At 39.1% G+C, this 25,643-nt stretch overlaps 1 protein-coding gene across 4 annotated transcripts in view; it reads left to right on the top strand.

Moving 5' to 3' along the window:
• Nucleotides 1–280: 280 nt before the first annotated feature.
• SPRED1 (sprouty related EVH1 domain containing 1) overlaps nucleotides 281–25,643 on the top strand; it is a 98,133-nt gene continuing 72,770 nt past the window's right edge. For all 4 annotated transcript variants that reach the window (XM_051791809.1, XM_051791812.1, XM_051791811.1 and 1 more), the window contains exon 1: nucleotides 281–1,266. In XM_051791809.1, coding sequence (XP_051647769.1) covers nucleotides 1,235–1,266 — 32 coding nt within the window. In that variant the 5' untranslated portion in view covers nucleotides 281–1,234. The remainder of the gene's footprint in view (nucleotides 1,267–25,643) is intronic.

Here is a 25,643-nt window from a genome sequence, read left to right on the forward strand (position 1 = left end):
AGCGGAGGCGGCGGCTCCGCGGGCCGCGCGTGAGGCAGAGCCGGGGGGAGGGAACTACTTTCAGGAAACTCGAGCGCCGGGCAGCGCCGGGCGCCGGGGGGAAGGCGGCGGCGCGGGCCCGTCCGCCGGCGGGCGCAGGTCAAGGGGATTACTTTGCTTCCCTTGCTCTTCTCTCCGTTCTCCCGCCTCCCTTTCCCCCGTGGTTATTTTGGATCAAGCTGTGGCGGCGGAAGGAGCCTGAAGTCAACGCTTCCGCCCAGTTTTCCTGTGAGGAGGAGGCGGGGGCGGCCGCGAGGAGCCGAGGCGGCGGCAGCGGCCGCTAATGGAGTTACTGCTGGGGAGGAAGCGCCGCCGCTGAACTTCCCTGCGGGCTTTCTCCCTCTTCTCCCCCTCGTCCTGCGGCCGGGGGCTCCTCTCTCGCCCTAGCAGCTCCGCTCCCCCTCCCTACCCGCGCCTCTCCTCACACAAACAGCCGTGACGCATCCTCGTTCTCCGCCGTCCCCCCCCTTCCCACCCCCAGGCTGGTTTAAAACGCCTCCCTCCCCCCGTCACCAGCCTTCTCCTTGGGGCCGGCGCGTCTTCCCTCCGCAGTGGTCGGCGTCGCTTTGGAGGGGGTGGGAGAGCCCCGTCGAGCGTCTCTACCCCCCTTTTCCCGTCCCCCCCCCTTCCTTCCCCGCCTGTCCCGGCCTGTGGCAGCTCCGGTGTCTGGAGGAATTTGTGCCGCCGCCTGCCCCGGCTGTGCGCGGGAGGCGGGCGGGCAGGGAGGGAGGCGGCCGAGCAGCAGGAGGAGGAGAAGGAGGAGGAGGGCAGCAGCGAAGGCGGCTGCAGCGGGAGATGAGCTGCAGCGGGAGGACGGTGCGGTGCAGCTTTTTGCGGCAGGGAGCCATCCCTTGTCTCTACAACTCTGTCCCCCTTTAACCGGGAGCAGCTCGAGAACAGAAGATCCGTGGTTGTTGCTGCTGTTTGCACCACTACCTTCAACACCACCATCATCACCTTTTAAGATAAGGGAAATACGCTGCACCGCCGGACAACAGGATTTCTCGTTTCCAGGATAAAGACCGCTCTCCTCCCCCTTTTCCCTTCCTCTCCCTCACTTCACCGCACGGCCCGTGCCCTGGCCGGGGGCGGCGGACCGGGGGGGTAACAATGGTGAAGTTTCTGGTGAGTTCTGGCTGCGCCCTGGCTGCGTCGGTGCTGCTCCGTGTGCCTGTCGGATCGTGGTGAGGAGAAAATGAGCGAAGAGACGGCGACTTCTAACAACGAGTAAGTGGCCGTGCCCTCACCTCCCCTCCGCCCCGGGATCGGGATGGGGATGGGGCTCGGCGCGTCCCTTCGGCTCTGCGCCCCGCGGGGCCTTTGCCCGCGCACGTACGTGTCCTGTCCTACCCCTGCGCGGACTGCGCATTGCTGCTCGCGTTCATGGAAGCCCAGAAGCTCCCTCTTTGTGAAGGAGCTTAGTTTGGAAGGGCTGCGAGCCGGCGGCCAGAAAAGCTTGGTTTAGTTAAAGCCCGACAGAAAACGGTGCAGATAACGATGGTGTCTTGGAGCGGGAGGATGGGTTTAGTATGCCCAGAGAGGTATCAGCACGTACCACCTCTGATAATATCCTATTACTTGTAGATATTTCACATGGAAACTAGTGTGTGGGAGCTTCATCCTGCAGGAAACTGCTCCTGAATTTTAATTGGATGAGTCAGCCAGTGTAAATACAGCTTAAACCTACCCTAAAGCTCTTTTTTTTTTTCTTTTAATGAGCACTTGTGACTTTTTTTTTTTATTATTTCTCCTCAGAGAGAAAAGGGACAGTTCAAGGATCTCTTAATATTTTTACTGTGAGGGGTTTGAAGGCAATCCAGAGGAGATTGTGTGTGTGCGGCTGTATCCCCTTGAATGTAATCTGTCTTTGAAATACATTTTGGGTCGGAGGCGATAAATATTTGTCAGAAAACATCCGAGTTCTTTATGGCATTGAAAAAGGAATATGAAGTATTTTGAAACTTTTCCTGTGATCGGGAAGTTTAGAGTTGATTGCTGCGGTCTCCGAGCCGTAGCATTACGATTTGCGATGTCGGGGTTTGCTCGGGCTGATTTTATGAATGATGCGGTGACTGCCGCGGCCATGGCGGTGGAGAGGGAGCGCTGCGCCTGTTGTGTCTGGGGGTAGCGATGAGGGGCAGGGGAGCAGCCGGGGTGCCAGACAGGGTGCGGACGGGGCTCCGCCGGCAGGAAAAAAGGGTTTCCCATTTCACTGCCTCCCTGCAGGCAAAGCCTGCACACCTTCCCGTGCGCTCCCCCGAAGAGGCGTTCGGGTCCCCGGGGAGTAGCGCGGGCCGAGCCCCGCGGGGAGCGGGGCCCAGCGGGACGGGGCTCGGGGCGCTGCCGCCCGCGGCGCTGAGCGGGCCGAGGGGAGCCGGGCCGGGGCAGCCGCCGCGCCGCCCGCGGGGCCGGAGCCGGGGCCGCCGCCGCCGCCATGTTTCCTTTTTTGTGAATCGCTCTCATTTGCATACCACAATCTCCATTCATAAAAAAAAAAAAAAAATTACAGAAAAAGAATTGCTGTCACCACCGCTGACCTGCGGCGGAACCTGCCCTGCGGAGCGCCCGGAGCGGATGCTCCCGCGCCGAGGGCCAGCCTGCGGCCCGCGGCCGGCGGCGGAAGGTCTCCAGGACCTGCTGTATTAATATGTGCTGTTCGCTGCTTGTTGACACAGTTATGTGGGAAATATCAGCTCGGGGAGGTGCTGGGAGCACGTGATCCGCTCCATTCATAAAATACCTGGCTGTCCATTCACAGTGCAGTACAGTGTCTGCATTCAGCAGCCTCGCAGATCAGACCTGCATGGGAAGGGAGAGGCAGCCAGGCCGGCAGGTTTATCGGAGAAGGCAACAGAAAGAGGGCCTATGGCTGCGAGCATGGGAAGTCACTGTAGAAGGGGCTGTAGGGAGGACGAGAAGGCTTATTTTTATAGTTTAAGTTTGTCCTTTTCCTATAAAGGACCATTAATTCAGAAGTGCCTTCTCACTGTATCATCTAAGCTAGGAAGAGTTATATTCAGAAAATGTTGAAATATTTTCCCCTCCAGAAATATTGACCCAAAAATAGAATACTGAAATTCAAATTCATTATTATTAACGTGCTTTGAAAACAGTATATTAATCCATTTGGAGTAATTTACATTTTATTGAACAATACTGTCTTAGATATGCAAAATATCAACCTGGTGCAGAAGGGAGTCGATCATACCTAATGAGGCATCTGAAAATGTTGCCCATCGTAAAATACAAATGACAGTGAAGACAACTAAATTGATAGAAATCAGCACTGTGGTTCATTTTTGTCTACTTTGAGAATTTTACAGCAGATTAGCAGTCATTATTTCTCCTTAATCTATGCCATGGCTAAAGAGACCTCTGAAATATCAGAATACAGGAAATGTTTTTATTCTGGCATAAATTGTTTAGAGGTCAGTGTCTTAACTTTGATTTTAAATATATTGAAAATTAAAAAGATAATAAAATTGAATGAAATTTACTGAGGAAGAATCCCTAAAGCAGACAATACATTTGTTTGATGTAACTGTTTTGTGGTTGCAAGTATTAAAATGGTGATGTTCGTTGCTCACGAGTACCTATTTCATTAGCCTAACAAATTACACTGAGGTGATCCTTAATTATACATTCATGGAGTGGAGGAGGCCTGTTGTTACTGCAGCCTAAGAGACTACCTGAAATATTACTAACCTTTACTTAATATGAGAAAGGAAAGCTCACATACAGTATTTGGTTCGAGTTTATTCAGTTATAGAACTGAATGTGTATAGTCTTACAAAGCACTGTAAACAGTGATTTTTCTCAAAGAATAGATTTTTATTCTTTTTTACTTCAGTTATTAGAATTTCAGAAGAAAAATAAAAAGTGTTTCTCAGTTGCTCTGCTTTTTTTGACAGCATTTTTGGTGAGGCCAGAGTTGTTATTTCTCTCTTGTTCCTTTTGCACACAGTACAAGCATGTCACTTTAAATGGTTGGGAAATTCGATTGAAACACCAGATAAACCATTAGTGAAAACAGGACAGATCCACAAATGGAAATTGATCATATATTCAAAATTCACTGTGTTTAATTTTATCAGTATCATTGATGATATCAATGGCCTTGAGCTTATTAACAGATCTTTTCTCATATAAGAGTGAATACGGTACTTTGCAATGCATTTTGTGTCATTGTGGCTATAGCAAATATTCTGGTAATTGAGTGTTATTTGTTTATAAAACTTCATTTTATGGAGTAAGATATAAATATTTGTGGTGTCTAGAGTTTGACCTCAGTTAATGATGTTAAATTCTCAGTAGTGGTGGGAAAGATTAATTAAAAAGCTGCATTAAGGACTACAGGTTTCTTCTCGATCATGAACATATGGAAGGCAGCCTTATAAAATTCTCATTGCTACAGATGAGTCTTCATTGGTGACTTTTACATTGTTCTTATAGTGATGTTATTGTACTTGTCAGATGGTGTTACGTGACACATTAGTTACGTGGAAGTGTTTCTATACTTCCAGATAATTTTAGTCTTTTTCCCCCTCAGTGGTGTTTTGCAGTCCGTGTGGACAGCATCAACGCAGTGTGTTCACAAATACTATCAGTTTTTCAATTAAGGAATTTGTAGATTTGTGGACTCACGGGTTGATTTGCTATTCATGCAACTTAATGTCAAAGCAGGGAGGTCAGTGAGCACTGTACCAAATTCCTGTTTTGGTGGCAGATTTTGTTGCTGAATAGAAATGCTACTGAATTCAGTGTTAGGTACAACAGAATAATTATGTTGTGTAGTCCCCATTCAGTAGGGATGAATGATGACAGGCTTAAGATGGAGTCTGAGTTGTTGCTATTGAAAAGTGGGAACACTGCTTTACTGGCTTGTTTACCTTCCTCTGTATTGCAGGTGGCCACTTTCTTATGCTCTTGAATTGTATTCAGAGGTGCTTTTACATACTGTATTTTTACAGATTCACTGTCATATGCTAATTGTTTTACCACATAAATACGGTTAATCTTATACTTATTTTCCTAGATAATTTAATAAAGAGATTATGAATTAGATAGAGTATATAGTGATGCTGTGTGCTTAACAGCCTCTAGATTATGAAGCTATAAACATCTTCAAGTGCTGATTTGAAAAGTAAAACTGAACTATGTTTTTAAATAAGGTACTTGTTTATATTTTCCTTCGGTATATATGAAAATACTGTTTGTACTTCATTTGTGATTCAGAATTGGGTTGAATTTGTATTACAAGCTAAGATACTGAAAGATGAACATGAAATTGTATCGCAAAAAGTAATGCTAATTACTTTAGGTTTATTGGTTCTGGGAGGATTTTAACACTTGTCAGCAGGCTAGTATTCTTTCTGCTGTTTGGGCCATATATAGACTTATAAATTTTTCATCCCTTAATGAAAGGAATTTGTAAAAAGAAGTAGTTTTTTTAAGGAAAGCATCTTTTAACCCAACTGATTGTATTAAATCATTGCAATTCTGATGTATTTTCTTCTGAGAGAATGTTTCCTTATAGAGTCCTTGGGAAGCATTTCCAGTCTTATGAATTGCTTCTTGCTGTCTGTTTGGCTTTATGTTACGTGACGCTATTTTGAAGGTGAAACTGAATTTGCATGTTACATAATCCGAGAGTCAGTTTGGTGTGGTTTTGTTGTTTTTTTTTAAAAGATTCACTCTAGCAACAATCTTTGATTACTGTGATACTGCAGAAAAATGCTTTTGGGATGTTGCAGCATAACTGGAGCCAGCAATAATATTTCAATTAAAGAATGATGAGTGTTTCCCTTGTTTGTTCATTTAAAATTCAATGCTCTTGAAGTGTTAAAGTGACAGTGAGGATGTCAGTGTGCCTTTTAAAAGTAGAGACCTTTCTTGAAAGGAATATATCTTGACAAGATTGGAAGTCACAGGATTAAAGCTGAGGGCAATATGGTGGTTTTTAGGCTAAACACTGGCAGTTTTGTTTGTTATTTACCCATTCTTGTGTATATCTGGGGAAATTGTATGTATTGGTGATGACTTGATGGGATTACAACAAACACCGGAAATAAAAAATACTTTTAAGAGTATTGATACAAGCTTAAAAAGGAGGCAGAAGAAATAATTTTGTCTTTTTCTGGTTTTCATTCCCCTGATTCAAAACAAGTAACTATGATAGGACATACTGTGTATGTTGTCTTAAATGCTGTTGTTCAAATGTTTAAATGTCTGCCTTCTTCCTCTTAATCTTCTTTCTCAGTTGGAACATTTTGCAGTTTCCTTAAAGGAATTTGAAAGATATCTGGAAGTTGCCATTTTGTTCAGAATCCCAGTTGCTTTATGGCTGCCTTAGAAAGGAAAAATCTTTGTCTTTCCCCTTTCTGTTTTAGTGTGCAACAACATTTAAGCAAGTGAATTTTAGCTAACACAGTTTGCACAATTATTGAATGGCTGGAATTGATTGTAAACAAAAATTAAATGGTCACTAAAAATATAAAATTTGTTCCTTCTTCTCTCCCTTGAAAAATATTCATGCCTCTTTCTGAAAGCACTTTCTGTTGTTAAGTATTTATTTAATTACTGGCCATTAATGTGGTACAAATATTCCAAATTAAAATTCAATAAGATGGAAAGACATTTGCAACATTTTTTATACTTTCTAATACTTTGTTAGGTGTGTCCCCTAACCAGTCTTGGTAGTCAGCAGAAATTATCTTCAGCAATGGTTGGTTTTTGAGGGAAGGAAGAGGACTGGATGCTCTTCTGTATTGACATATATTTCTAGTCTTAAGACAATAGCAATATATACTTCTGTTGCACTTACTTTTTTTGTATTCTGTAAGAGAAGATTTTTTTTGCTGATGCTTAGACTATGCTCTAGTAAAATCTGTTGACTGTCACTACTCCCTGTGTTTTTTCTCATTCATTCATATATGTTGTATATGGTAACATATTTTATGGTATATTTTACTAGGGTAAGCCTGGTACTTCTCCTACTTGAAAATTGTAATAGGAATCAATCTGTAAGACTATGGTGGCATTGAACAATACTTACTTGTACGAAATAAGCAGACATTTTAAGTGCATGTGTTTTCAAATCTTTTCAGACTTATCTTTTATGTAATATCATGCTGATATCTGTGATATCAGTTTGTTAAAAAATATGTTAATTTATTTATATTCATTGCTTTATTTTAATTTTCCCTTACATATGACAAGAAAAGAATTTAAAAAAAATAAACAACCTACAAATCTTTAGCTATGCTGAGGGACAAAAAAAAAATGTGCATTTAAATGCTCTGAGTATTAAGATTTGTTTATAAATGTGATTCTGATTAAATAACAACTGACTTGTATGCCATTGCAGGCACTAACTCCCAGTGCCCCAAATAAGGTGGGGAAAATAGATGGTGATAATAATAATGTCCCAATATAGTGACAATAAATGCATCTATACAAGGAGGTCACTCACAAGCATTTTTTTTTCTAAGAACTCACTGTCATATGACAGTAAATAATTCAATTCAAGTAGGGAAAATAGGCCACAGAAGCTTCATCAGTTACTGTGTTCCATTCTGCATTGCTGCCTCATACCAGGCTTCCATTTAGAACAAAATATTTTTCATGTGTGTGCTATGCAAGAATTCCCCAAATATATATAATTGAAACATCTGAACCATCTTAAAAATGAGGTGGTAAAGGATCTGTTTCTTCTTCTCCCCCCCCCAGATGTATTAATTGTTGTGTCTTCACTACTGCTATTTGTGATATTTTAATTTGATGAGGAAGTCTAATTCTGTTAAAGTGAGTTTAACGCTCTTCTATTCAGGACCCCAGAAGAAATTCTGTGACCCAGATGTTTGACTTGAATGGTTTTGTGAGATGATGTTGGTTTGAATGGTTTGTGAGAGCAGGTATCATTAAAGTCTATGGAAAAGTTGTCTTTTTTTTTTTTTTTTTTTTTTTAAGAAACTCCAGGAAAGCAGTACCAAATAAATAGGTCTTCCCCAAGATGATCTGACAACTGTTGACAACTACCCTTTTTTCTTTGGGTCCTGCTGACTAGTTGCGATACTAAACTGAAGTTTGTCAAAGCAAAAACGAAACTGATTTATTTCAGTTTCAAGTCAAATGCTGTGGCCAAACAAGCAAACCAACAAGGAGCATCGAGAATTTCATTAATGAAGCAAGTCATTACTGAAAACTAGTATCAGGTTTATTAAAAATTGTTTCTGGGTCAGACTGCATAACCCCAGACTGGTAAGATATAGCTGTCAGTGAGGATTCCTGCCTGGCACTTTTTTTCTTTCAGAAATTGTGCAGAACTGTTTTGGTGAAGTGGTACAAACCTCGAGGGCAGAAGTTATTTCTCTCTCTTTAACCTCTTGAAGGAATTAAGTAAGGGTAGCGAAAGGTGGGAGTACAGAACCTGCTCTGACTTAGAAACTTTTCAGCCTCTCAGATAGGATAAAGTATTCTGAGCCCTGGGTATTTCTTTCTCTGCATGATGTGCTTACTCTACTCTGGATCCCAGTCCAGCACACCTTAATATGAAGCCTGTGATTGAGGCCAATGTATGTTGAATGTTGAATAGGAGCACAATTTTTAAAAGGGGTAAAGAAGCTCAAGTTGAGGCCCATACATTTAAAATGGGGAATCTTGAGGGGGTTTTTCATCTACAGAAGTAGCTGACCTGAGGTACCAAAGCTGTATGTTTTTAAGCACTAGTTGTTGTTGATAATCACTGGTCTTTGCTCACTTTAGAATAATTTGGAAGTTTCCTAATAGGATAGACTTAGGATGGGTATGTTTGTGCTCTCTTCTGAGGGCAATTATCTATCTTGTTACAAATTCCACTTGTGTTTCAGATGCTACTGATGTCTGGGCTACTGGATACAAAAAAAAATTGGGGTTGCTGTTTCTAATTTTGCAAGATTTTAAAGAAAAAAATGGAGAAGAAATTGATTGCTGGTACCAGTGGTATACAATGAGCATGCCAAGGGAATGCAAAGCTGTAAAATTAAATGCTTGAGAATTTTCAGGCTTGAGAGTTGAGATTGTGCAGATACAATCCATGTGGCCAGGGTGTATGAATTTTGATGATTTTGATAATAAGGCAGATCCAGGAATATAATCAGATAGCCTGGGTTCTGCTCTCAAACCTTCAATACTAGGAAATACTCATTTTCTTTCTTTTAGATCCTTGCTTGCCTCATTTGCTTCTCCTCCTGTGTGAGGGAGGAGGACTGCACCTTCTGGTCACTCACAGATGTGGTGCCTGTGCACCTTCTGGTCATGCTGTGTAATTGAAGATTGCATCTTAATAAGCGTTAAAATTCTGTAAATACTAATACTGAAAGGTAAAGCAGTGTTCTGACAGGTTTGTTAGGGGTTGGCTGTTGACATGTATGGGCTTTTATTTGCTGTGGAGGCACCTAACATAAGGGTTTCTGTGGTGTCACTTGTGTCCTGGAGGAATAGTGTCATTCATACTTAAAGCATGTAAGTGCAAAGTACTTGCAGCTCTCATTGAAATGAAAATGCCAGTTGCTTATCATTTCTTAATCAGTCAGTATGTTTTCTTTCTGGATCTTTTTTCCTACCTCGTTTTTTTTGATGGGGGAAGGGCAGGCAGGGCAACTTACAGGTAAACTGTGGTGTTCACAAAATCTTTTACTATGTTATGCTCTGTGCTTCCCGAAGAAGTTTGTGTGTGTAAAATCAGGCCATTATTACACAGCTGTTTTAATGCATTAAGGCCCATAAGCGTTGACAGAATCTCGCTTCATCTCCTACTTCTTTCAGCCTCCAGAAAACTTTTTAATGGATGTGTAACCACTGCTTGAGCAGTCTTGTGATGATCTCTAGCACAGTACTTTCATGCTTTCTGTATTTGTACTGAACGGGGCTCACTTAAAATATCTTATATTGTCCTAGCTGTATTCAACTTGACACATCCTCTAGAAGAGCCCCCATATGCACCTTAAAATGTACGTGCTCTGTTACTATGGTGATGGAGAATAATCGTGCATGTTAACAACCCTGCATTAGGTAATGGAGGATTTGCAGAAATCAGTTAAGCATCTGCCTGGGGCACTGAAAACTGAGTTGGTGACCAAACCTCCACCTCAGCCTCTTGGCTGCAGACAGGCTGAGGGAATCTTGTTATGGGATTACATGCTTCCCTCTTCCCCCTCAGGTTGTCTGAGGGGTGAAGATGACTTTTTGGTAATAGTTTCAAAAGTTGAAGTAGCTTTGCCTTATCACATGCTTTTTAAGTATCCTCCATCATATACTTAGGGTGTTCTGCATAGTGTAAAGGAGATGCTTGGGCAAGCAAGTTTTATGTTTGTCACTGATACAAACCTGATTTTGTTTTTCTTTGAACTCTCTAGGCTTATGGTGCATGAATTCACTAGCTTTCATTTCTCAGTTATGGCCACCTGCAAATTCTGCAAAAGGAGAATATGTCCACATTCATTCCCCTGAAACAAGGTAGAAAACATGAGCTCTTCTTCGTCTATTAGTTGAATTGTGTATGAAGAACAGGTCTCTTCAAGGAAGCTATTCCAGAGCAAGACATGAATTTAGAGTGGTGTAGTTCCGTATAGTGTAATTCTTGTGGGGACCTTTTATTCTCCTTATCCTGGAGTAAGTTGTAGTTAACTAGGGGAAAACTGATAAGCTTAGTTAGCTAATTAGAGGAGCCTTTTCAGGTTCTCTCCTCTCTTTCCTTCTCTGCTGTACCTTTCTAAAACTGTAGGGGTTTTGCATTGATTACTTAGTTATTTGTTGGGTTTGTTTCTTTGTGTGTTTTTGTTTGTTTTCCATTTGTTTGATTGTTACTTCTGAAATGGCATATCTTTTCCATGTTTGGAGGTGTGTTGGCTTTTAGAGACTCATCCCTGTAGGTTTTGGTTTGGTTTTAACATTTTTAGGAGGCATTTTTTTCTGAGTATTTCTCTGTATTAATGTTCTCTAACAGCTTATCCCGAAAAGCTTCTCTGGAAAATAATGCACTGGTTAGTGTCTCTTTGAGATGTTTTCACTGGTGCACTGAGCACCCTTACAGGTCTTAATACCAGGGTTTTACCCTTGAGCAATGGTAGTAAGAAGCCTGTTTTTTACTGCTCTGGAACAATAAAAACATAACCCAAATACAAACATGTGTTTCCTTTGCTGTAGAAAGACAGAATGCTTCCCACAGGCTACAAGTTCATCGTCCTTTCAGCAGTGAAAGAAGAAGACATTACAGAAATGTCGAAAATCAATGTTGAGTCACTTCTTTGCTACAGAAAATTCAACTTTTTTGATATTTGCAAATAAATCTTCCTGCAGTAGAACTGCAGTTATAGGTATATCTCCTTTTCCAAACGAAATCAAATGTATGGATTAAACTTGAAGAATAACGAGTGTTATTTCAGCTGCTTTTTAGGCCTGAGCAGCTACTGGCAGATACAGGATTGGCTTTTCTGTGTTTTGGTCAATCTGTGCTGTTTGAGCTTGATCCCCACAACTGAAGCTCAATGGATGAAGTAAAAGCTTCAGGTTAGTTTTAAGATCCTCATACTCCTTTCATCAAGAGCATGCAAACAATGATTTATCGTCCCAAATAGGGCACAATGATCCAAACTTTTGCCATGTGCTTTAGAAAAAGATCATTTCAGTAGAGAAGTTGCAAGAGATATCCTAACTAAATTTCACATGGCCAAGGAGGAAGGAACAATTGTCACTTCTCAAGGGCAAGAGTGATTTTTGGTCAGGTTTTCTGAGATTGCTTCACAGTTTTAAAGGCAATTACAATCAGATAGTGCAGAAATTGTAATATCCTATGGTAGAGATTATCTACTTTCTGTGTTTTTTGTTTCTTTGCTAACTTATAGCTATGTATTTTACAGTGGAGAAAACATAACTGCCCTTTCCCAGAGCATTAATATCTGTGATCTAAGGTGTATTTGGTGAGAGGGGATTTTTTTCAATGTTGTTACTCCTTGACTGAGACAAATATTCCCTTATTTTGTCTACATAATAAAATGTATATTTGATTCCTGACAAATTCAGCCTTAACAGTTGAATTGAAAGATACTGTTCAAGCTTTTATCATTAACAAAAAAAAATTTTGGTTGTATCGTGTCTACAGTAGGATATAACTTCTGTTATCTTTATTTACACTGGAAAATGGTGTTCTCCAAAGGACTGTTTTTGCTTTCCTCATTACATTTCATAGTAATGAATTCTTACTATAGCTCTCCAAATAATTTTGTCAGAATTTACTTCTGTTTGTCTCTGGAATATGTCCTTTGTCAATAACAGTGCTGGTCAAAAAGTAGGAAAATCTTTTGGTCTAACCCTTTCTTCCCACAATATTCCAGTAGATCACAAGAAGCTCGGATCAGTACTTCTCACACTTTAAATAGCCAGGTAGTGTTTGTATGCCTTTAACTCCCATGAGAGCATGATCAGAAATTGCTCTAGTATCTGACAGCAGAGGCAAGGAGGATTATGTATTAGTTCTGTCCATGATTTTGTAAGGTTTGTTTTTTCCTAATGATAAAACTTCTCTTCATTAATCTTCAGTTTCTCCAGCTCCATTATATACCATTTTCTGCACAAAGGAAAATGTTGAGTGTGTGCTTTATTCATTTTAGTACTAGCCTTGTAGCAGTAGTTGCCCAGTCTCGTGGTTGAGGCTGCTACCAGTTAGGTTCCAAGATCCAGAGGAGTTCAGTTGACTTCAGTATTAATCATATCATTTAGGATTGTACAAAATTATTTATCTGTGGCTCTGAAGGGTCTGAAAGTTTCTGCTCCTTTGTAAAACTATACAGAAAAGGGTACTCACAAGCAAATCTTCATAATTCTATGGGTGTTTTTAAGAGGTAAGTGTGAATTTCTTTTTAAATGCCCCCTCCCCCAGGCAGTATGAAGATTTGTAATGATGTAACTAATATGTGCTATGGGTGGGTTTGTTTTAATGGGTTTTGATAGACTGCATAATCTGAAATTCTTTTCAGAATGGGTTTGAGGGTTTTGTTTGGGTTTGTTGTGTTTTTTTTTTCCAGACCATTTCTGTTAACCTGTGAAGTATTTCAAAATAAGCTACAGCTGTGTAAGAACATGAGCAGTTTCACTAAATATAATGGTACTAGTGTTGTCATTTTGACAAAAAATAAGTTTGTCTCTATGTAGTTAATAGTTACCTCTTAAAGCAACTAAAGCAAATTTACAGTTGAAATCAGTTAATGAGGGAGAGTGGGAGTAGATTTATTTAAATTTCACTGAACTTAAAGGCTTGCTTGTTTGCTTTTTAATGGTAAAGCAGATCTGTGGTTTGAAATGGTTTGGGGAAGTTTTTGTGACAAGGCAAGTGATGGTTCAGAGGAGTCAGCTACAGTTTCTCCTTTCTAGGAGACTGGAAATCTTCTTTTGGAAATGTTTGAGAAACTTAGTACGTATTGAAGATCTTCAAAGATGCAATTAATATCTGCACAGAGTGTTCCAAGAGCATCACAAATGAATAATATTAGTACTGTATTATCTTAAGATGTTAATGCTGCTGTTACCTTGGTATTATTAATGCTTTACAGAAAAACATAGGAGTTGCCATAAGGGATCTGGCAAAAATTCTTGTTGTCATCCTTTTTCTGACTTTTCTACTTGCTATGGAAGTTGGTTAAATTCCATGTGCATCTGTTTTCCTCATTAGAAGGTTTGAGCTGAAATACATTATTTGATTTTGGATTCTTTGTCAGGAAACTTTGCCATGTAATTGTTTGGTAGGGCTTCATTTGACTTTAGCAATAATTTAGTTTCAGATGATTTATCTCTTCTTAATTCAAGTGTTATGTTTTCAAGCATTCAGAAGTTAAAGTGAATTGAATTTGTTATTCCAACTTATTCAGTTTTAATTTTTTGGTATAATTTGCTGCTCATGTTTCTATGTTAGAACTTGAAATTAGTCTTAGTATCTAAATGAAGTACTTCAGTATCTGTGTACTGCATGGGTATTTCTTTAAATGGTTTGTCTCACAAGAACCACATGAATAAGGGGATGAAGGAAAATGGTAAGCATGATGTTCTAGGGAAGAACTTAGCAATTCAGTTTTGTTAGGAAATGCATTGAATTTATGGTCATGTTAGTGTCAGCTGCATGCTTTCTGATGCCAAAGTAGTGGTTTAGCAGATGGAGAAAGGTGCTGGTGCTCTTGGGCTTTGGCCTTGGGCAAGGACCTCATGAAGTAGGGAGGGGATTGCCTGTGTCACCTTTCTTCAGTCTTCATTCAGTCAAGGCTCATTCATTAACACTTGGAAAGTGGGTGTGTTTGTTGTTTATTTCGTTGTTTGGTTTTTTGTGTGTGTTTTTTTTAAGATGCTATTTTACACTAGATACAATTGAGATTCAAACATAGGATTTATTGATTAAAAGTTAGGTAAATACTTCAAAATTTGTCTGTGTGTTCCACCTAACTGTAGGTCCGTCACTTTTGTACAAAAACAAAATGTGTTTAATGGAAATAAATTGAATTCAAGGAAATTCTAACTGTTTATTTGGACCAAGGCAATACAGACTGTAAATGTGAAATCATAGGGCTTTGAGAGAGCTGCTGAGTATTTTAAAATAAGTTTTTTCCGCTCATTGCTGTTAGTGGTGTTGGACTAGAATTAAATTACACCAGGGCTGGTTTTGTTGCATGAAACACTTTCTCAGCTGTAAAATCTTGGTGATGTATCTTCAGTGAAACTCTTGTTTTTTCAAGGTGGCGTTAGAGGGATGAAAGTATCAAATAAAAATACGGGGGAGGGATGTGGAAGGGCAAAAGTAAAGCTTCTGTAAGAGCTACCTATGTCTACAAAATATATTCATTCCTTTCCCCTTATTTGAGCTGGACCTTCTGCCGAGACAGTTCTACTGTTCCAGCTGGGGCTTGCAGAAGCCGTAGTGACTGCAGGAAGTGATATATACCATTCTTTTAATTCTCAATGGCATTGACAGTTACCAAAGTTTCTTTTCTTTGCTCAAGTCTATCCTTGCTGCAAGTTAAAATGAAAGGCAATAGAGACAGTAAGACAATGCTGAAAAGATAAAGAAGACTGACAAGGAGAGAAATCTAATGTCTAGTTTTAGGTATGCATTTAAAAATCAATTAGGCAAACTGCTGGCATTAAGTTTCTAAAATTATTTCAGATGCCTATCTTGCTATTTGAAAGATCTTCTTGTAGCAGATTTTCAAGTTTTTTCACTGAAGTATATAGTACACTGAACATTTAGAGTCCGTTACTAAGACGGCTTCTCTTACTGAGTTATTGCCCTGTCACCCAGTGCATTGGGTTCTGGAAAAATACCTGGTAAACTCCACAGCCTAATTGATGTACTGTTTGAAAGTGTTGGAAGCTATAGAGAGTTTGTCTAAGAATTGCTTCTAGTCCTACCGCTGGTATCCATGGCAGTAGTAAGAAAACATTTTTAGGCAATTTTTATCAGCTTCACTTTTTAGCTTTCTTGCTACTTTTAAAGAATGCCCAAACACTATTCTCTGAAACTTTAAAGAAAATGCAAAGAGAAGTTTAAATGTCTCTGTGGGCTATGCAGCTGCCATTCTTTATATGAAGAATGACAGGCTTCACCAGAATGTCTGGCTCCTAAAGCAGGAGACCATGATGCTGAAACACATTAGAGCAGTGTTATTTATATTCTGCCAAAAGCAATTATCCTGCAAGACTTATAAATATATGTTAGCTTTTATGTGTGTGATAAACTCTACAGACTTCCACAGAGATCTGTAGGTCTACTTAGAGTGATATATTTAAATTTTTGCAGGACTGAAGCCCAAGTGCTTGCATAAAAAGATGTTTCTAGTTGCAGGCATATGCTGATTATTCAGTAGTGTGGCAGAAGTGCTTCTTTGGGATTGGTCTGTTAGGATTCGGATTGTTACTATGCCGAGTTTTATATTTAATGGTACTTGATAAGAGTTGTTTTAAGAAACCTGTTTGGATCCACGAGGATTCCTTTTCAGCAACAGCTTCTAAGTTCCCAAGGGCTCTTATCTGTCCAAGAACCCTATTTTTAATTTCTGTGAATCCTTTACTTTTATTCCCCATGAAGATTTATTACTCCTTAAAAGTATCTTCGGGTAGCTCTTTCAAGCCCTAAAAGTGGCTTTGTTTTGTGCTGTGTCTTTTTGTCACTGGGGCAGAAAATGAGCTCCACTGTTCAAGAGGAAAGGCCTGTACTTTGGGTCTTGGCTACCAAATAGAGCAGCTTTTCTGTTCACCCCACAGCTGCTGTTAATGTTTCATTCTGCAACTGCTAGAGGATGGGCAAGTAACCATCCTCATACGAGACAAAAATATAACTCCATTAGTCAGCTGGCGTGGGTTGTTGAAGCAGAAATGCAGGCAGTATTTTCTCCTGGTGGAGAAAAATCCATCACATCCTATTAAAGTTGCCATTAGCTGACTATAGGGCAATGTACATTTCCTGAATCCACGATTGCTCGTTCTCCTTACTTTGATGGCTGTCTACTTTAAAACTTGTAATTTAGTCATAACTATTATAAGATCATGTTACATCTCTGGGGTTAAATCTGTTTGACATATAATCTGTCTGGGAAAAGCCCTTTAAGAAGTAATGGTTCTTGATACTAACTGAACCTCAAATTATTGTTGTGTGAATTGGAGAATCTTGTTCCTAAAGAGGTTCCATGAGCTTTCTGAAATCTATTGCCCTGTAGAACTTGTAAGATTTAATATCTTAACTATTAGATTATGTAGTATTTTAATTCACTGCTGTTAAACACAGATTTTGAAGTTTCTGCCAAAGGTGGGTTTATTAGGGTTTTGTTGGTGGTTTTTGTTTGTTGGTTGGCTATAGGCTACTGGCATCTTTGACATCCTCTTACCAGTATTCATTGTAAGGTTTAAGTGAGCGAGGGTTATAACCCTTCAACTTTTTCACTCCAACATTTGAACCCTTAAGTTTTTAGATGCTTAATCATCATAATTATGGCATAAAACAGAACCAAGAAAATAGAAAGATGCCATCTTTTCATAGCTGCTTACCAACGAAAAGAAAATTGTTTTTCTTTGCTATTCTGGAAGTGGCAGTCTTTTGTCATGTGTAGAGTCATGTTTCAGTAGAGGATGATTTTTGCTCTCTAAGGGAGAGAGAGATGTGGTCACGCTTCCTCTTAGTTGAGTGCTTAGAGATTTTGTTAAAAACCCTTGGCCACCTCATTCATTGTTTCTTTAATTGTTTATGTATTTTCTTTATGTAGTGTGGACAGAGTGAAATGTTCAATTTCTTAAATTGAGAGGGGTGAATATTTAACCTTAACATAAGGATTGAATGGTTCTTTACAATAACACTTCTGCTATTATTGTATCAAATATCATGGATCTTTGGTTGCAGGTTACAGGTGCATTAATACCTATAAATTAAAGGCAGAATATTATGCAGTGTTATCTTGTACAGCCCATGTCTGTCTCCACATTGTGTAGGATATTGATGAAGAAATGAGGCAATTGCAAACTGTGGTCTAGTTTTGCTTTTTACTGTAGTTATGTTTCAGTATAGGCAGAGCCTGGATGTATCTCCAGCTAGTTGACAGTTGTTTGTCTCTGGTTTTTTTATTTCTTTAGGGCTGGTAATAGACAATGCCTTCTGCTGCTTTGGTTTGTCTCCCTACTCCCTCTAGTAGAGCTGCTTGTTGTTTTTCTCTGTAAGCTATCTGTGTGGTAGTAAAGAACTTAAGAACATAGCAGTGAGCAGAAGAGGTAAAATAAGAAAATTACATTACTCTTATACAAATATAATTACTAGTTGAATTAAACTAAAAGTAAAAATCACACAACTCCAGCTGAGGGAGCTATTTTCTGTCAAGTCACTTCCTTGCATGTTCATGTAAGTCATGTTCCCTAAAACTTGGTATAAAAATGTTGACAGAATTTTGTACTATTTTATATAAGAACTTTTTTTCTGGGCTAAAAGCTGCTGTAAAAGGCAATTATTATTTTGGTAAATTGAAAATAAAGTATCTGTAAAAATGAGTTTTAACTTCCCAGCAAAGGAAATAAGCAAGATCCTATTTCATTGTATTTGATCAGACAATCCTAGGTTTACCTGAGTTAAACACAACTTCGTGCATCTAAAGGTTGGGCCTTTTTGAGAAACTTATCTGCTCTTCACTGAGAGTGAGTAGTAGACTATCTTCTGAGGTACTGTGTCTTGGGGTGGTTTTCCTATTGGATTTCTGCAGTTTGATTTTCAGTAAAACTTTAATGCTTTCCCTGCAAGAAAGGAAAATCAGTCTCCACTATATTTCTTCTTGGCCTGGCTTTGCCTGGCAGCTTCCAGGCAGCTATGGAGGTTTCTTTTCAGCTTTCAACCTTTCTCTTTAGTCTCACTCTCCCACTGGTGGGCTTATCCTCTGCATGCATTGCTCATCAAACAGGCACTGTTTTTTCTGCAATACAGTAATTTGCTTTATGTCAAACCCATGTTGTGTGCTGAACAATGCATTCAAGTCCTTGATTTTTCTCTGGACTACTTGAAGTTGTGTGTAGACGGCTGGGTAGTTTTGTGAGAGAAGCTGCAGCATGCTGTAAATGCTTGTGGGAGTATGGACAGGGCTGCTCTTATCCTTGAAGCAACATTATCTATATTTCCTGCTCGTTACATTAATATATAGGCAAGATGTAGTAACTGGTCTCTATGAACATAGGCACGTGGATGCTGGTATCTGTTAGGCTTTAGCCCTTACCTGCTTCTCTTCGGATTGGCTTGGTAGGGAGCTTGTTTTGCCTCTTACGAATTGAGAGAGCTTGCCATATGGTCTGGTATAGTTCATGTACACAACCGTGATCCAGTAGAGGAAAGGCAAACTCCCAACCCCCCTACTGCTGTTTCAGAAAGGAACAGACAGGAGGAAGTAGGAGTGAGAACAGATTTCTGGATAGATTTGTAGGCAGTGGGGTGAATTCTTAGCACTTCCCACCAGAAGTTTATTCTAATAGGCAATGGGTTTTAACCATGTATATACTGCTGAGGAAGCTGGAACATGAGTATGAAGAGTAAATGCATAAATAGACTTACAGGGCTATTTTCAATTTAAAATTATAAAAGTATTTATTTCATATCTGAAACAAGGCCGTGGTGCTCTCAGCCTCTAGTTGTGTAAAGTTAATTATGGCTTGATTTTTTTTTTTTATTTTTAACTTCTATTTTTTTCAAAATTTATGTGCAATTGAATGTGTGCACTACAGGCTGTATCTGGAAAACACTACTGTAGCAGTATCCTGACTGACTGAGACTTTCCTAAGGTTTACACCCGGTGTATAAATAGTTCTACAGTGATTGAAAAATATGCCAAATGCAACAGAAATTTTTTCCTGGTTTCTGGGTCCCTTAAAGCAAAGGGGTAGTGTTGTCTGTTTGTTCCCAGAGAGAACAGGAGAAACGAATGGATTTTTATGTTACATAAATGGCTATGATATTGGTCATCAGTTTCAGCCTGATTTAAACCTTTTCTGCTTTACTGAGTTAAAACAGTAAATAAGACAAACAGAAGAGCAATCTATTTAGAATTAAAAAATTTGTATAGACCAGAGAGCAACTTCTATGGCTTTCATGTGGATTAAAGATGATTTTATACATAAATGCCTCCCTCAAAATGAATAGTTTAGATGAGTCTTAAAAAAGCTGTGTAAACCTGCATTTCTAATGATGAAGCACAGTTACAGGCTGCCACTGAAAGCAATAGTTTGCATTCACCTACACAGCCCTAGCCTTAGATATAAGGGGCACATGACTGTAGGTGATTTGGGGCACTGATCTGTCAGAACAATCTTTTTGGGATGATGGATTTTCTGTTTTGGTTGCACAACCAGTTTACTTCACAGTTGCATACTGAACAAAGGAAATAGGAGAACTGTACCTCAAGACTGGAGAAGAAAGGGGTAAGAATTCAGGCTGGATTTAGGTGTGTAGGTTTAGTTGCCTTCCCATTTTCCCACAGAAGTGAGTAATTTTTACCGCAGACCTACAGATGCTGAGTTACTGATAGAACTCCACATGTATGGCTGTTTAGACATCTCCTGTGAATAATACCTTGCAATTAATAAGGAACTCACAAAATGAGAGATGTGTGTACCATTTATGTGCTATGTATAGTTAGTATAGTATACTCCTATCGTATAACTGTTCAATGGAGCATTGCCCTTTAATTTGTCTCCTGGAGATGGATCGTCTGTCTGTGTCAAAATGCTTACATGAGTGTAATCTGGAAGCTGGTTTTCTTCTGAATGCCAGTATACTGGAATCCAGTGTTTAAAGCTTGAAATTCATGGATTTTGTATTTCCTTGCATTCTCAACAAATACTGAATAACTTTCTGTAAATAGTGATCCTTATTAAAGATGAATAGCTGCAAAACTTGTAGAGTTTTCACATTTTGTGGGTTTTTTCTTCTTCCTCTTTTGTAGAGGGGAGATTTGTATTTCCTCTCCCTTATGTGCTTGGCATAATAATGAAAGCACACAAACTGGGGAAAAAAAAGTGGTAACAAGCAACAGTGGTTCATGATGCCAGTAGTACTGCAATTTGGAAAATGTGTTGTACCAGTAAATTGACGAGTCTCAATTTAAATTTAAAGAGTTTCCCTTACAAGTAGTCAATTAACAGTATAGTCACTTCTGCAGTTTTTGTTATTCTTTAATATGAATAAATGGTTTGTAGCAGAAAAGGTTCAGTTGCCAAGTGAATTTTTCTAGGTTGTTTTTAAAGGCTACTTTTTTATTTTAAAGCTTTTTTCTGGGTGATATTTCCTTGAATATTGGTGACTGTGCATCAATGAAGTGATGAATCACTTCAGGCAAATCACATTTGTTTGGTATATATTAAACTTCCAAATAGGAGCTGCTATAATTCTTTTTCAGTGAAGAGATCTAGACTGAGTATGCTTAACCCTTCCTGAGTCTTATTGCAGTTTGTATTCAGGCTTCTAAATTCATATAGTGGGACTACAATCTTTAGTGTTAATTTTTTGTAAAATTATTGGTTTATGTGTATGAAAGTTTGGCCAGATATGCTGTATCAATGTTTTAAGCAGCAAGATATTGCATGTTTCTTTTGTCTCTGTACTGAAAATACTAGCTTTTACATGGATTAATGATAGGAAAATTGAAAGTTACATGTGGGTTATATGTGCTTATAATTGATGCGCATCTTGTGATGTGTTTTTGGTTGTATTTCTTGAAAATTGTAGTTTCTCTCACCACACTGTGAGATAAACTTTTTGCATTGTTCAAGATACCTATTTTTTTGTGCTACCAGAGTTAATCCCCTTGCATCTTCTGGAATCAAGAGTGCTTTTCCTTTGTGTATTCAGTAATTACATAAGGAAATTCAGTTTATTTTGTTAGCCTATAAACTGGGCTTTACTAAATACAAAGAGCTCCAAAACCTCTCACAGTAAGAATTCTGAGATAGAAAATGTACATTTCTTAGGAGGAAAACTGTTCGTAACCTTTTCACATGGTTTGTCTTCGTAATTCCACACATATGAAGCCAAAAAAAGAGGAAAATTTAAGACCTAAGTTATGTCAATACTGCAGAAAAAGGTCAATTGTACCAAACTTTGTGACTTAAATTCTGAGGGTTTGTATTGTTAGTTGTGTCTTAATCTCAAAATACATATATAATGTAGATAAGCAGGCAGGCTCCAACTGGCCTGTAACGTGACTGACCCCTTCTTTTTCTGATCCATACAGACTTACATGAATGAGTTTGGCTGCAGCAGCTGCTGATAGTGAAGCAAACACTCATACACGTGTTCAGTCACTGCTGTGGAACTTGTGTTGAAGTATCATATCTGCAGAACCACTTTGAGCAGTTACAGGATGGCCTTGTGACAAAATCAGTAATTTACTGATTAGGGTTGTATAATTGTTCTGGATCGAAGTTACTCTTTTTTCTGGATTCACATGAGCTTTCCCAGTGTTGATCACTGCAAAGCTGCAGAAGCAGTGGAGAAAGTGCATGGTAGGAATAAATTATCAGGGCAAGAGAAGGATGGAGGGTGATTCTGGCAACAGTGCCAGATTGAAGTGCTTATAACAGTAATTGTAGTGCAGGTATGCAAGTTGCCTTGGATTTGTTAATAGAAGATAGTGTAGAACTGTCAGTAGTTTTGTATTCTCTCTCCAGTCTGTGTTAAAGGACCTCCTGAGATCAGACTGCAGAGAGTAGTTACAGGAAAGATTAAAAGAAATCTGATTGCTGTGTGTTTTCAGCTGTCTCTGCATACTCACTGTAGAAATGCTTCTTAGAACCTTTCTTTCCACTCCTTGATGCTTAGCAGTTTTCCACCTGTATTATTTAAAACTGTTAATATGATATTGATTGTAATACAATAACTTGTATTTGCTGGAAATTACTTAATCAGTTAAAAATGAGAAATTTCTATTTTTTATTTTTTTTATTTAGAACCAGGGTAACAGATTTTTTTCAAGTTTAAATTTAGCTACAGGATTTTATGCTGCCCTTTTAATTCTGGGAAAAAAATCAGTGTATTATAGAAAGCCATAGCATAAGAATTGCATGTTAAACAGTGATATGCATTGTGATTATGAATCTCATTGATGAAGGGCGCCCAGTTTTTTCTCATGTGTCTGCTGCTTTTTTGGGGAAAAGAGATGGTGCTTCTTCTCGCTTTCCTATTCCTTCTGCATCCCTTGTTTTATTTTATTGGGATTATTTCCTTATCTTTTTCTTCCTTTTTTTTTTTTTTTCCCCATGATGTTATTTACTTGGTAGGGAAGAATTTATGCAAGCCATATTTCCCCCCCACTCTTTTCATGTCACTGACTTTTGAAACATCTATTACTTCACTTTTGTGACTTGAGTTCTGGCATTTTTAGCTCCCTCTTCTTCCCCTTACATAATTCTTGGGCAATCTCTTCTTTTTTGTGCTTCCTAAAGAAACAACTGTCAGCTGCTTTTTGGCTTGGGTTTGTGGGGGTTTTTTTGTTGTTGGTTTTGGTTTGGTTCTTTTAATGGGCTTTTTATGTGGAATAGTCAATATCACTTTTTAACTTAGTCTTTTATGAAACTGCCTCAGCTAGATGGTTGTGTTGAGTACTGGTCACACAACACTTCCCAGTCAACACAAGGCTTAAGAAAACAAGGGTGAGCTAAAATTGCAGAGTGACAGTGCTAGAATTCTTTAACTCAAATAGTCACTTCTATTATTACAATTATTAAGAACTAAAAAAGTCTTCTATCCATTCCTCACAGTATCTTTAAAATCAAAGGCAAATGAATTCTGTTTCGGAATTACTGCATGATTAGAGAATGTTTTTTCTTCTCTCCCAACACAACTTTTTGATATTTGAATGACCAAATTAAAGAAGTAGAGTCCTGAAAAACACTACTGTACCTCCTATATGTAAAGCTCATATGTGATGAATGCATTCCCAATGTTGGATTTTGAACAAAGTCTACACAATTCTGTCAGATGGACTTCTATGATACAGCTGGTACTTGAGGCTTAAATTCCTAAATAGTGAAAAATTTGGCTGAAAAATTAGAGATTGTCTGTTAGCACCACTAAAGCAGTTACTTGTAATATGCTCTTGGTCTTTTGACCTTGCTTTTCAGGATGTATAATAAAATGCTGATTGCTTTTCTTCAGCTAATAAAACAGTTAACGACTTCTCCTCGCTTATTTGGATTACTTGAACAGTATCCTTGCAGATAAGAGTACTCAAAATTCATTGCTATTTATAAAAAGGGAAAATTGTTTGTAGTTCTCACTGTTTTAATACTAGACCCTGTGCTTGGAATATGAGTAGAGAAGATCCTTCTGTTGCTGGAATAAGAGAAAAAGTGTATAATAAAACACAAAGTACAAATGAAACAGCCTAATTAAGTTTCTTAAGTTTTACCTTCTCCATCTACACCCGTTTGTTCATTCTACCAGTTTAATTTCTCCTTATATTTATTGAATATGTAATGACCTCCTCTGTCTCTGTAAGCAGAGATATTTATTTTTCTGGTTCTGTTTCTTCAGTTATGCAGTCAGGATTCATTTCCAGTGCTGTTAAATACAAGAACACAAACATTTCTGGAATGGCTTAATATATATCACATCAACTTAGTAAGATTCTTCAATTTCATACTTTAGTCTAGGTATTTTATTATGTACTATTTTGTGTAATAGAAATGGCAAATAGCCATTTAAAACATTTTTACGGTGGATAGCATTCATTTTTGTTCGGTAAAGCTGTGCAACATAGATGTCAGAGCTGCACCAAAAAAAACCAACCTGTAGAGTTGTTCCTTCATGACATTTTTGTCTCATAGGTTGACTGAAGCTAGAAGACCTTTCTTTCACTCTGACTTGGATTCTACTGTCTAAAAACCATTTTGAGCTTGCATCATGTTTGACTTGGATTCTTGGTACTTTAATATATTTTGAGCAGTTCAATTTACCTGTCTCCAGTCTCCCTTTTCAGAACTTCCTTGTGGTGAAGTTCCACCCTAAACCCATAATTTATCACAGAATCATGGAATTATTTGCATTAGAAGGGACCTCAGAGATCATCTAGTTCCAGCCCCCTGCCATGGGCAGGGACATCTTCCACTAGACCAGGGCTCAAAGCGCCATTCAATCTGGCCTTGAATACTTCCAGGGATGGACCATTCACCACTTTTCTGGGCAACCTGTTCCAGTGCCTCACCACCCTCCTAGTAAAGAACTTCTCCCTAATGTCTAACCTAAACTTGCCCACCATCAGTTTAAGGCTGTTGCTCTTCTGATGGTATTAATGGTTTTAAAAGTCCAAACAGGAAACAATGAGACATAATTATAACACTAAATAATCTCATTATCTCCCTGCTGTAACCCTTTGTTTAAGATTGTGTTGTTGCAAAAACAAGGAAGCTGTATTTGGTGGATCCCTTTTCAGTTGCTGAGTAGAGTGAGAGGTTCAGTGATTATTGTATGTGTTCTCATGACTAGCTATCATTTATAAAGTGTGAATGTGTTCTTATTTTGGTCTATTACATATTTGGTGGGGAGGGTGTGGTGGTTTCACTCTAGGCCTTCCTGGAGACCAACTTGTAACCAGGAAGGAACTAGAAAAGTGATCACGGAAGTATTCCATGCTATTCCTTTACGTAACTTGAGGTATAAATAAGGCCAGCGGGAGGCATCTCGCTCTCTTCCTCTCCGGCGAGGTTCGAGAACGGCGGGTCCCTGTTTTGGTCTGGTTTATCTGGAGCTGAGGCCTACAGTGACTACCGTTATCTGCCACGCGTGAGGGGAGAGCCTTGGGCCGTGTCTAGCCATCCTGCCTGTTCGAAGGGAAGTGGTGAGATTTTTGCTAGTTTGCCTTCAGTCGGCTGGTTGGCTTGTTCGGTCCTTGCCCCTTTTTGTCCTTCTCCCTTCCCCTTTCCCCCCCCCCCCCCCCTTCTGTGTGTGGTATTCTCCTTTTGTGTATCTGTCTCATATGTAATATATATATATATATATATATATATATTTGCTATAGCTTTGGCTGCTTGGTTTTTTTTTTCTTTTCCCTCTCTGGGAGGCAGGTCCTTGT

Source organism: Manacus candei, unplaced genomic scaffold (genome assembly GCF_025592945.1).
Source record: "Manacus candei isolate 608988 ecotype Guabito, Panama unplaced genomic scaffold, ASM2559294v1 h1tg000033l, whole genome shotgun sequence".
Taxonomy (NCBI): Eukaryota; Metazoa; Chordata; class Aves; order Passeriformes; family Pipridae; genus Manacus; species Manacus candei.